At 56.2% G+C, this 11,379-nt stretch overlaps 3 protein-coding genes across 3 annotated transcripts; all 3 read left to right on the top strand.

Moving 5' to 3' along the window:
• The first annotated feature begins 10 nt into the window (after positions 1-10).
• Positions 11-3,472, top strand: LCAT (lecithin-cholesterol acyltransferase). Its single transcript, XM_081120119.1, has 6 exons — positions 11-377; positions 1,074-1,230; positions 1,310-1,425; positions 1,518-1,613; positions 1,707-1,931; positions 2,869-3,472. Exons 1-6 carry the CDS (start codon positions 224-226, stop codon positions 3,441-3,443), a joined length of 1,323 nt encoding a protein of 440 aa, XP_080976245.1. The 5' UTR covers positions 11-223; the 3' UTR covers positions 3,444-3,472.
• Positions 3,473-4,668: 1,196 nt separating this feature from the next.
• PSMB10 (proteasome 20S subunit beta 10) lies at positions 4,669-7,428 on the top strand. Its single transcript, XM_081120120.1, has 8 exons — positions 4,669-5,021; positions 5,267-5,354; positions 5,444-5,541; positions 5,634-5,774; positions 6,042-6,157; positions 6,255-6,313; positions 6,980-7,131; positions 7,254-7,428. Exons 1-8 carry the CDS (start codon positions 4,966-4,968, stop codon positions 7,363-7,365), a joined length of 822 nt encoding a protein of 273 aa, XP_080976246.1. The 5' UTR covers positions 4,669-4,965; the 3' UTR covers positions 7,366-7,428.
• Positions 7,429-9,142: 1,714 nt separating this feature from the next.
• CTRL (chymotrypsin like) lies at positions 9,143-11,197 on the top strand. Its single transcript, XM_081120116.1, has 7 exons — positions 9,143-9,294; positions 9,861-9,964; positions 10,058-10,137; positions 10,258-10,339; positions 10,505-10,685; positions 10,770-10,903; positions 10,985-11,197. Exons 1-7 carry the CDS (start codon positions 9,231-9,233, stop codon positions 11,144-11,146), a joined length of 807 nt encoding a protein of 268 aa, XP_080976242.1. The 5' UTR covers positions 9,143-9,230; the 3' UTR covers positions 11,147-11,197.
• Positions 11,198-11,379: the final 182 nt, after the last annotated feature.

The following is an 11,379-nucleotide window of genomic DNA, read 5'->3' as shown; positions in this document are numbered from 1 at the left end:
TGCTGCCCAGGCTCTGTTTCCCCTGGCGCCAAGGGAAGAAGGCGGAACTGAACCCAGGCCCAGAGCCGGCTCCAGCTCTAAGGCTGTGCCCCTTTCCCCACAGTTTCTGGCCATTGCCATTGGCCAGACTGTCCCTCCCACTAGCCCAGGGGCCCCTCCCACCCCCACTCCAGATAAGGCCAGCCCAAGATTGCTTCACTGGGCAATAGGCACTAGGGCTGGAATGGGGCTGCCCGGCTCCCCATGGCAGTGGGTGCTGCTGCTGCTGGGGCTGCTGCTCCCCCCTGCTGCCCCTTTCTGGCTCCTCAATGTGCTGTTCCCCCCGCAAACCACGCCCAAGGCTGAGCTCAGTAACCACACACGGCCCGTCATCCTCGGTAAGCCCCCGCCAGGCCCCTGATGCACCAGGCAAGACCTTGGGGAGCCTAGGCCTCAGCCCCAGGTAGTAAACCCTGCCAAGGCCCTTCTGCCCCTGCATTAGCTCTGATACCTGCCTCAGTGTTCGGAGGGGCCAAAGGCTTGTCCTGCAGAGAAGTCAACCCCTTCCCCCCACTACACTGTTCCAGTGTCTCCTGAGTTATCTACCTCAGGTGGGTGGAGTGGGGGGCGGGGGTGTGCCTGAAGGCTTGGCCAGGGCATTACAAGCCCTGCCGCTCCTTCCTCAGCCCCCACTCCAATGAGGACAAGATGCTGTACTCAGGAGAGCAGGAGAGGCCCATCAAGGCCTGCCTCCTATTCCTAGGCCCAGCCCCCACTGCCCCATACCTGTTTGTTCTCACCTTGGACTTTGGTGGTAATGGAAAGCCAGGCTAGGTGTTTGCATTGCGAGGGCAGAGGTTAGTGGCCCTGGCCTCTGCACTTTTCCTGCCTGAGGGGAGCCTGGGCTTTGCACTGCTCAGGGGACGGGGTGGGTATGGGGACGTGATTAGAAAGAGTGTGTCCTTAATCTCTGGGAGTTGGGGGGGGATGAAGGCTGGTTACTGCAGGGTATGTGTGTGGGGGGGGGTTGTTAGGCTGGGGTGGGGATCATGGGGGAAATCCAAGGAATCTAGAGTGAAGGCTAGTGCCCGCAGTGCCTGGCTGCATGGGGAATCAGCTGGAAGCCAAGCTGGATAAACCAGATGTGGTGAACTGGATGTGCTACCGCAAGACAGAGGACTTCTTCACCATCTGGCTGGATCTCAATATGTTCCTACCCCTTGGAGTAGACTGCTGGATCGATAACACCAGGTATCTGCCATCCCTTCTGCTCCAGCTCCCTCACCCTGCCCCTTGGTTGCTGACCTGCTGAATGGCTCATTGCCCCCAGGGTTGTCTACAACCGCAGCTCTGGGCGTGTGTCCAATGCCCCTGGTGTACAGATCCGTGTCCCCGGCTTTGGGAGGACCTACTCTGTTGAGTACTTGGACAAAAACAAGCTGGCAGGTGTGTGTACTGGGGGAAAGGGTGGGACTCCAGGCTGTGGTGGGCCTGCAGGAGCCATGGCCAGAGCCCTAGTGTTGCTGCCTCCCCAACAGGTTACATGAACACCCTGGTGCAGAATCTGGTCAACAATGGCTATGTGAGGGATGAGACGGTGCGGGCCGCCCCCTATGACTGGCGGCTGGAACCCAGTAGGTGTCTCTAAAGATGATGGGCTCATGGTAGGGCAGGTGGCCCCTAACCCCCAGTGCCCTGTCTCCATTCACACCCTTCTCCCTCCACAGGCCAGCAGGAGGAGTACCACCAGAAGCTCTCTGGGCTGGTAGAAGAGATGCATGCTATTTATGGAAAGCCTGTCTTCCTCATTGGGCACAGCCTTGGCTGCCTGCAGCTGCTCTATTTCTTGCTGCGCCAACCCCAGTCTTGGAAGGATCGCTTCATTGATGGCTTTATCTCTCTTGGGGCTCCCTGGGGTGGCTCCGTCAAGCCCATGCTGGTCTTGGCCTCAGGTGAGAGGGCCTCTGGTCACCTGCATCCTTTGGGGGGATGGAGGGGTGGAATGAAGCTGACCGTGGACCTGCCCTCACTCCTGCTTCTGCTCACAATGCCAGGCTAAGGATATTGTCTACAACCCTGGGGCATGGCCCTGGTCATTGGCCCCCCCAAGAGCAGTGATCCTGCCTGGAACATTAGAGTGGCCTCTGCCAGAAACTGTCTTAGTGTTGACAAAGGGAAAGTTTAACAGAAAATGAACCCAAGCAATCTGACTCACTGTCACAGGTTTGTTCCTGTGGCCTCAGGTCCTGCCCACCTAGTTTTCAGCTGCCTTCTGCTTCCAGGAACCCCTTTGCCCAGGGATCTGCCCTACTGAAGACAGATTTGCTAAAGCCAGGGCCGGACCCTAGGAGCCCCTCCTGGAGGAGTGGCACAGCTACCACCTGTTGAGCACACACAGTCTGCTGGGCCCAGCCAAACTTGGTCTTCCCTGTAGGGGCTCACAGTCAGGTGAGGGAGACCGTCCTCAGACTACATCAGTTAGTATCAAATACAGACAGGGTCTCATTTCAGCCTTCTCAGAACACAGTTCTGACCCCTGTGCAGCACAGACTACAGGGCCAGCAGAAATGCCTGAGAACTGCCAGCATCATCCCTACCTCCACCTTTCGCACATACACATCCATCATCAGGAAAACCCTCTCTGCCCTCCTTTGAGCCCTACAGCTCTCAGAGGTATCAGGGCTTCTCATTTAATAAGCATACATTAAGCACCTCCTGAATGCTGCTAGGCTTGTTCTGGACTAACTTGGACTCTAGTCTGGCTTGGCATCAATGTTTGGATTACGGTGGGACAAAATTGAGCATCCAGCTGAGCTTGGGCTGGGAAGCAAGTTGTGGGCCAGGGGCAGCCAGGCCTGGCTCCCTGCCTACTTTGCTCCATGTCCACAGGTGACAACCAGGGCATCCCAATCATGTCCAGCATCAGGCTAAAACAGAAGCAGCGCACAACAACAACGTCCCCCTGGATGTTTCCCGCCAACCGGGTATGGCCTGAGGACCATGTGTTCATTTCCACACCCAGCTTCAACTACACAGGCCGTGACTTTCAGCGCTTCTTTGCAGACCTATACTTTGAGGAAGGCTGGTACATGTGGCTACAGTCGCGTGACCTGCTGGCAGGACTCCCAGCACCTGGTGTAGAAGTATACTGTCTATATGGCGTGGGTCTGCCCACGCCCCACACCTACATCTTTGACCATGGCTTCCCCTATACAGACCCTGTGGGTGTGCTCTCTGAGGACGGCGATGACACTGTGGCCACACGCAGCAGTGAGCTCTGTGCCCAATGGAAAGGCCTCCAGCCACAGCCTGTGCACCTGCTGCCTCTGCACAGGATAGAGCACCTCAACATGGTCTTCAGCAACCAGACACTGGAGCACATCAATGCCATCCTGCTGGGTACCTACCGAAGTAGCACCTCTGTACCCACAGCTGCCAGCCCAGGGCCCCTGCCCCCTGAATAAAGATCACCCTTTGCTGCTATAAGCCTTGATATGTGTGTAGTGGGTTGAGGGGGAGGTATTAGAGTTTATACACCAGGATTCATTCAGCAGCAGCTGCAGGCCTGGTGCTTTGTGGAGAATAGGGCAAGAGGGGCTTTGCTAAAACCTAGGATTGAACTAGCCACCCACCTTGAGATGTACAGCTTCCCAGTCTCCTGCATGAACTATTAAGGCAGCCTGTCTTTGTGCCTGCCTCTCTGGGCGTGGGAACTGGGGGCAGCTGCACACACAGCTGTCGGATGGGGGCACATGGAGCCAAGGGTTTGGGATGGGTAAGATCTGAGCTGTTCCAGCTTTCAAAAGGGCAGGCTAGACCCCACCTCTAGCTAGGGCCTTTTGGGTGCAGGTGGGTGACAGAAGTACAAGAGATTAGAATCTGGGGGAGTGACAGCCACTAATCAATCATTTCACTAATGATAGTTTAAATAGTGAAATTATTTCTCTAATGAAGGTAAGTAGTCTGAGATAAAAGTTTAGGGAGCACAGGGGGCTGAGGACTGTAGGCTTCCTAGAGGAGGCATTGCCTCTGCTGAGACGAGAGGGATGAGAAGGGTGAAGTGAGCCACTATAAAGACTTGAGTTTGAGCCTAAGAGCAGTGTGCAGGTGCTGAAGGGTTTAATTAGGAGTGTACCAGATTTCATCTCCGAAAGGTAGAGCTATAGTGAAGGTGGGCCAGGAAGTATGGGGAAGCCAGGGAGGACAGTGTAGTAGCCAGAAGAGGATGCTAGCTGAGACTAAGGCAGTAGTTAGGTGAAAGATGTGGATAAAGGGTCGTTTGGGAGGTGAATTAAGGCTTGGCCATGGGTAGAGCCCAGCGTACCTCCACGACACTAGATGGGCAGCCACCAGGCCCCTCTTGAGAGAGGAAAAAGAACCGCCTGAGATAGGGAAGATGAAAGGACCAGCAGTGTCGCCATCACCATGCGGAGGATTGAGCCTCTGTGTTGAGGTTTCTGGGTAGAAAGCAAATGAATGAAAGACAAGCAGGAGGTAAAGGGACAAAAAACAGGCAGAAGTTGGGTGAAGGAGGGTGACAAAGGACAAAAACGTCATGCCTGATGCTGTTGGGAGGACTGTAATAATGCAGACTGAGACCTGGCAAAAAGGTCCAACAGCCTTAGTATGTTGGGACTTGAGGTTAGAGATGGGATCAGAGGCAGAAAGAGGAGCTCAGACTGGAAGGGGGAGGAGGAGCTTAACAATGGCCAGAAGGAAGGGATTTGTCCCTTTGTGCAGAAAACCTAGGAGCAGCCTGGAGAGCCAGGCTAGGTACTTCACCCTCTTCCCAAACTGCTTAGGACCAGAGGTGAAAGTGAAAGAGGAGATGCAAAACAGGCCAGCGTCCTCTAAAGGTGAAAGCGAAAGCAGGAAGCATTAGACTTGGAGCCCTGCAGAGAATAGGCTTCCGCTTTTCTAGCTCTGCTGGTCCCACTCCTCTAGCCATCGAACCTCCAATCCCTGGACTCCCCTGACTGTCCCAAGATGCTGCAAACAAAGCTAGAGCCCCGAGGGGGCTTCTCCTTCGAGAACTGCCAGAGGTGAGGTGGGGCGTGGTTGGTCCCAAGCTGCCCATGCTCCCTGTAAGGCGTTCCGGGAGCGGGAGTCCCAAGGGCCTTTATTGCTGGTGGCGGAGGGCGAGACAGGGGCGGCCGGAGATTGCCTGTCGTGGGCGACTTGGGTTCCCAGGTTTACTCCGGGAGGTGAGGGAGACTGGGACGGAATTGGGGAATGTGAAGGGGGTCCCAGAAGAACCAAAGCATGGGCCACTCCCTTCCGTTTCCAGAAACGCATCCTTGGAACGCGCCCTCCCGGGGCTCCGGGTCCCTCATGCACGCAAGACCGGGACCACCATCGCGGGCCTTGTGTTCCGAGTGAGCATGGGGTTGGGACTGGGAGGCTTAGAGAGGCAGCTGGGGATCTGGGAGGCACTAAGCCAACAGCCCCTTTCCTCCCTCCTCAGGACGGGGTCATCCTGGGCGCAGATAAGCGGGCCACTAATGATTCAGTTGTGGCAGACAAGAACTGCGACAAGATCCACTTCATCGCGCCCAAAATCTAGTGAGAATTCCCGGCCCCGTTCTCCCCTCGTTCCCATCCCCCGTCCCCACACATCCTAACCCCGTCCACACCAACCCTCCCTTCGCCCTCAGCTGCTGTGGGGCTGGAGTAGCCGCGGACACCCAGATGACCACGCAGATGGCGGCGTCCAACATGGAGCTACACGCGCTGTCCACTGGCCGCGAGCCCCGCGTGGCCACTGTCACCCGCATTCTGCGCCAGAAGCTCTTCCGGTGCTGGGGCAGGGCTAAGGCGACCCTGGGGAGGGGCCATTGCGAGGTGGGCGGGGTTGAGGAGGTGGGCGGGGGGAATGGGCGGGGCTGCAAGGTCCCAGGATACGGAAGAGGCTGGCCTGTGGAGTCCGGCAAAAGGATGGAGTGAAGTCAGTCCAGAGGCTCCGCATCAAGGGAAGGGGCGGGGCTCGGATCCTGGAGCAGCTTTGTGGGCAGTGGGGCCTGGGTCCCGGTGTGTGGGAATAACCGCGCGCACTCCTTGCTAAGGTACCGGGGCCACGTCGGTGCGTCGCTGGTCGTGGGCGGCATAGACCCAACAGGACCGCAGCTCTACAGTGTGCACCCTCACGGCTCCTACAGTCGTCTGCTTTTCACGGCCCTGGGTGAGCGGCTCTGCCGGGTCCTCACGAACCCCACCCCTGCGACCCTGGCCTCACGTCTGCCGCCCTGGTTTACCTTAGATGCCCCTTCTGCCCGCAGGCTCTGGCCAGGACGCGGCCCTGGCGGTGCTGGAGGACCGGTTTCAGCCAAACATGACGGTGAGCGACACCTGACCCCCACTACGCGGTCGTTGGTGGGAAGTGCACCCGGGAGCTAGGGGAGCGCAGAGGGACCCTGGCCTGGTCTGGAGGTCGGGGAAGGCTTCTCAGAGGTGACGACTGAGTGGAGACAATAGGGACCAGTGAGGGTAGAGGAGTGCTATTTTCCAAAAGACCACCTTCAGTGCCAAAGTTTTGGACTGCCAGGAGAAGTCAAAGCTCAGAGAGGACCGTTTGGAGCTGAGGGAGGAAACAGCAGGTGAGGTTTGGAGTCTGGATTTTGTTTGGGTTGGGATGGAAGTAGATGACGTATGTTTCAGGTGCCTAAGACCCTGAAAGAGAAAGGCAGTAACCTGGTGGATTAGGGGCCAAGACCACATTGGTTGGGTGGATAGGCCACTGGAATCAGAGCCATGTGTGAAAGTGACCCAGAGAAGTTTGTGAAAGTGACTCAGTGGGCAGTGGAAACAATGCGGTCTCTGGAGACAGAGGCAGACACCAGGGAAGGGGAGTTTGGGGTGGAGATATGGGTGCAGGGGGAGAGAGGAGTTTGGGTGTGAGCAAATGGTTAAGTCATCTGAGCTTAAAGATTAATAAAGTCCCCAGGCTGTATCCCAAGGGTGATACCAGAACAGTCTCTCAGACCTCATACACACATCACCACAGCTGGAGGCCGCACAGGAGCTGCTGGTGGAAGCCATCACTGCAGGAATCCTGGGTGACTTAGGCTCCGGGGGCAGTGTTGATGCATGTGTGATCACAGCGACCGGCGCCAAGATGCTTCGAAAACTGAGCTCGCCCACAAAGCCCATCGAGAGGTGGGAGCAAGGGAGATGGGGGACCACAGGGAGGATGGGCTGTAGCAGGGAAGGTTGGGGGCTGTAAGAGAACAGGCCACATGATGGGCCCATATTGAGAAGCCATTTTTCCTCCATCCCAGGCCCAGCCAGTACCTCTATGCCCCTGGGACTACAGCTGTCCTGTCAGAGACAGTGGTGCCACTGTCCCTGGAACTGGTGGAGGAAACCGTGCAGACCATGGAGATGGAGTGAAGTAGGCTGAGGCTTAGAGCTTGGAACAATGGGGAATAAACACAGAAAATACAAACACCTGAACAGATGGCTATGTTGTTCTTGGGTAGAGGATGTGAGCAGCTAGCAGGGCTCTGTGGCTAAGGTATCCCTGCAGAGGCCACTCCCTCCTACGGCTCCAGTGTCTGATCTAAGAGGTGCCCTTCACCCATCACCATAGGCATCTACGCCCCTCCAGAACCTCAGCCCTGGCAAGCACTGAAGGCTCAAGGTGGAAAGCCCCCTCCCGACTCTACACCATAGAGGTCCCCCTACCACACCTTGCTCTTGCCCTCTAGTCCACTGGGGACTGTTGTAAAACCTGAAAGGCCCCAGGTACTGCCCCCACTTAGAGCCTTTGCCTCACTCATCAGTAGCCCAGGACAAAGCCCGTATCTCTCAGTCAAGCCCCCTTCCCCACCAGATGCCACTGAGGGCTGACAGAGGAGCTGCTCCCCGATTCCAATGGCAAGTTCTCAGAGCACTCAACTCCTGTTACACCTTTAGCTGTGAAACCCCTCCAATAACCAGGCAAACCTGAGGTGCTAACATGAAGCTGGGCTGTGAGTAGGGGGATTCACTCCCAAGTTTTCTGGGCTGACAGGGGTTACATGTGGGGACATGACACATTTATCCAACAAATCTTTGCTGGGCTCCTACTGAGTGCCAAGCCCAGGTGCTGGTAGCAGCATCCTGCCCTCAGAATGGCTGAGCTCCACTGGAGCTTTGCAACTGCCCAACCTCTGAGGAGGGTCTACTCTAGGCTGGAAATCTCTGGGCCCCTGATTATGCTTTTCTCCCAAAGCATTTTATTAGGAGTATTTTAAAACGTAAAACTTGAAGAATTGTACACTAACACCTATTATCCACCCCAGACTTTACAATTAGTATTTTGTTAGATCTGCTTTATCACATATCTATTCATCCCTCTACTCAACCATTAACTCGTTTTTTTTAACTGATGTGTTCTTGAAGTAATTAAAACCCGCACACCCCTAGGAGGCCAGCCAACTTACCCATTGCGACTTTGCACACAGGACCTCTTCTCTCCCTTGATTCAAGCTCGACAGCACAGAGGCAGTAGACACCAGGGGCTTGCCTACATGATCCCCAAGGCGTGGAGGTTAGAGATTCGATGACTGTCACCCTTCTACTAGCATCCTCTGTACAAGGTTGGGCAGTCACTGAGGGGGCATACTTGCCCTCCTGTGCACCAGTCCCCTCCCAGGCATAATGTCATTAGAGTGCAGTCATCAGAGCCAGACAGATGAAGGTCTGGGTCCAACCACACCATGTGCTGTTGGGAGAGGCACCATCTGTGTGAGCAAACTGTGACTCCTAAAATGAGGAATCATTAAAATAATACCTATTAGGATTCACAACCTGCTAGAACTGTCCTGGCCACATCACCCTGGCCCTCCACAGTAGAACTGGTACAGTTGGACATTCCCTCCACCAGTCAGGAACACCCCTGGGTACTGAGCAGGCTTCTCTAAGTCTGGTGGCCTTGAAAGGCCTGGGAGACTTCCCTGATCCAGGCCACCAGGTGGTCACCATAGACCTAATTTAACCATAAGTCCTTAGGATCCAGTGCTCAGCACTTGGGATGTAAAGTGGTTCAGGTAGTCAATCAGAGGCCAGGTTTTAGGGGGTGGAGGAGCTGAGAAGCTCACAGCTGGGCTCTTTCTGATAGTCCAGGCTTGTATTGAGGACCTTGGCCTAGAGAGACCCTGTTCTAGAATAGAGCGTGGGACAGGGCTGTGCCCATACAGCTGGCCTGGCCTCATGCCTGGGACTTTAGCCCAAGGACAAGGAGACCCATAAAGCCAGGCCCAGTTCTCAGCCTCATGCCTGCCACAATGATGCTGCTCAGCCTGACCCTTACCCTGATCCTGCTCGGCTCCTCCTGGGGTGAGTAAACCTGGACCTGCCCCGGCTCCAGCCCAGGCTTCCTGCCCAAGGGCTCAGGGAGAGGGCCAGGCAGGCTGGAAGGGAAGCAGGTGGACAGAGTGGATAAAGGAAAAAGGATGTTCCAAGGCTGTGATGAAGCAAGAGGTGGACAGGAGCTTGGGGCAGGCCCAGGAGCCAGGGAAGGTTTAGAAACCTGAGAAGTGAAAATTGGACATGTAGTTTAGGAAGAGCCTTCTGGCTGCATGAAGGACCATGGAGAGGGTAGAGAGGCCAACAGATTATCCCAGGAGTCAGGAAGACAAGTGGCCTGGACTGGAGGATGGGGATGGAGTTGAGGAACAGTGGGGAATAGGTTGGAGATGGAGAGCGAACATTTGGGGGCTGGTTAGGTGGGAATGACCAAAAATGTACAGGGGCCCAGAAGGAGCTCAGGGTAAGAAGGGGTAGTGATGGGCCCTCTCGATTTAGACCCCTCGGGGGTGCAGAGCTGGAGGCATCTGGAAGGAGGAGGGGGAAAGAGGTTGGCTGGGGTGTGGGAAGCAGGTCCTCACTAGCCCAATGGCCAGGCTGCGGCATTCCTGCCATCAAACCCGCACTGAGCTTCAACCAGAGAATTGTCAACGGGGAGAATGCAGTGCCAGGCTCCTGGCCCTGGCAGGTGTCCCTGCAGGTACATGCACCCTGGGGGTGGGGCAGGGTCCCAGGTGCTTCATGCCTAGGCAAACCCTGAGTTCCCCCTCCCACTTCTGACCCCTGAACCCAGGACAAGAGCGGCTTCCACTTCTGCGGTGGTTCCCTCATCAGCCCATCCTGGGTGGTAACTGCTGCGCACTGCAATGTCATGTGAGTGCTTCCACTCCACCTGCCCCATCCCAACCCTCCTCTCCCCACTTCCTTTCTCTAGACGCCCCTCTCTTGTTGCTCTGCCCTCCCTGTGGCTGTTTAACCCCATTCTCATTGCAGCCCTGGCCGTCACTTTGTCATCCTGGGCGAGTATGACCGATCATCCAGCTCTGAGCCTTTGCAAGTTATGTCCATCTCACGGGTTAGTACCTGAGCTGCAGACATAAGAAGGAAGAGTGGGCAGTACCAGTGGGTGGGCTCTTGGGGTGGGGAGTTAAGGGTATGCCCTGGCTTAGCCCTCTCAGCACCTATGAACCTTGGGGACCTGTGCTCACCTCATTCTACATGGCCCTGCTTGGCTCCACAGGCCATCACACATCCATACTGGAACCCCACCACCTTCAACAATGACTTGACACTACTGAAGCTTGCCTCTCCAGCCAAGTACACAACACGCATCTCACCAGTTTGCCTGGCTTCCCCAAATGAAGTGTTGCCTACAGGCCTCACGTGTGTCACCACCGGCTGGGGCCGCCTCAGTGGCACAAGTAGGAACTTGGGCCAAAGATCTAGGTGGGAGAACTAGGGTGGGGACAAGTCATCTGGGACCTAACCACCCCCTTCTGGCACAGGCAATGTGACCCCAGCACGCCTGCAGCAGGTGGCCCTGCCCCTGGTCACTGTGAGACAGTGCCAGCAGTATTGGGGCTCACGTATCACCGACTCCATGATCTGTGCAGGTGGCTCAGGGGCCTCCTCGTGTCAGGTGAGCACCAACACCCTGTCCTGTCCTCTGGTACCCTGCCCCCATGCCCCTATACTGACTTCTCCCCTCTCCTTCCCTCAGGGTGACTCCGGAGGCCCTCTTGTCTGCCAGAAGGGGAACACGTGGGTGCTTACAGGCATTGTCTCCTGGGGCACCAGCAACTGCAATGTGCGTGCACCTGCCATGTACACTCGGGTGAGCAAGTTCAGCACCTGGATCAACCAGGTCATAGCCCAAAGCTGAGCCTACCCACAAGCCACTCCCCTCTTAATCCAATAAAGACCCCGGACTCTGTCCTCTTGTGTCATCTTGTCTGTCCTCCTGGCTCAGGGGGTGTCTATCCCTACATGGACTTTGTCTTCTGGCATGGCAGGTGTTCAGGAGTCAGGATCTCCCTAGAGTAGCCATGCCCAGGCTGTGCCCCCCCACCCCTCCTCCTCCTGGGTGACCCCTTGGTGCACAGCAAGGAGCCTGGG

This window comes from Miniopterus schreibersii (genome assembly GCF_964146895.1).
Source record: "Miniopterus schreibersii genome assembly, chromosome: 18".
Classification (NCBI taxonomy): Eukaryota; Metazoa; Chordata; class Mammalia; order Chiroptera; family Miniopteridae; genus Miniopterus; species Miniopterus schreibersii.
The sequence above is the reverse complement of the archived record's forward strand: the minus strand, read 5'-3'. Positions and strand labels throughout refer to the sequence as shown.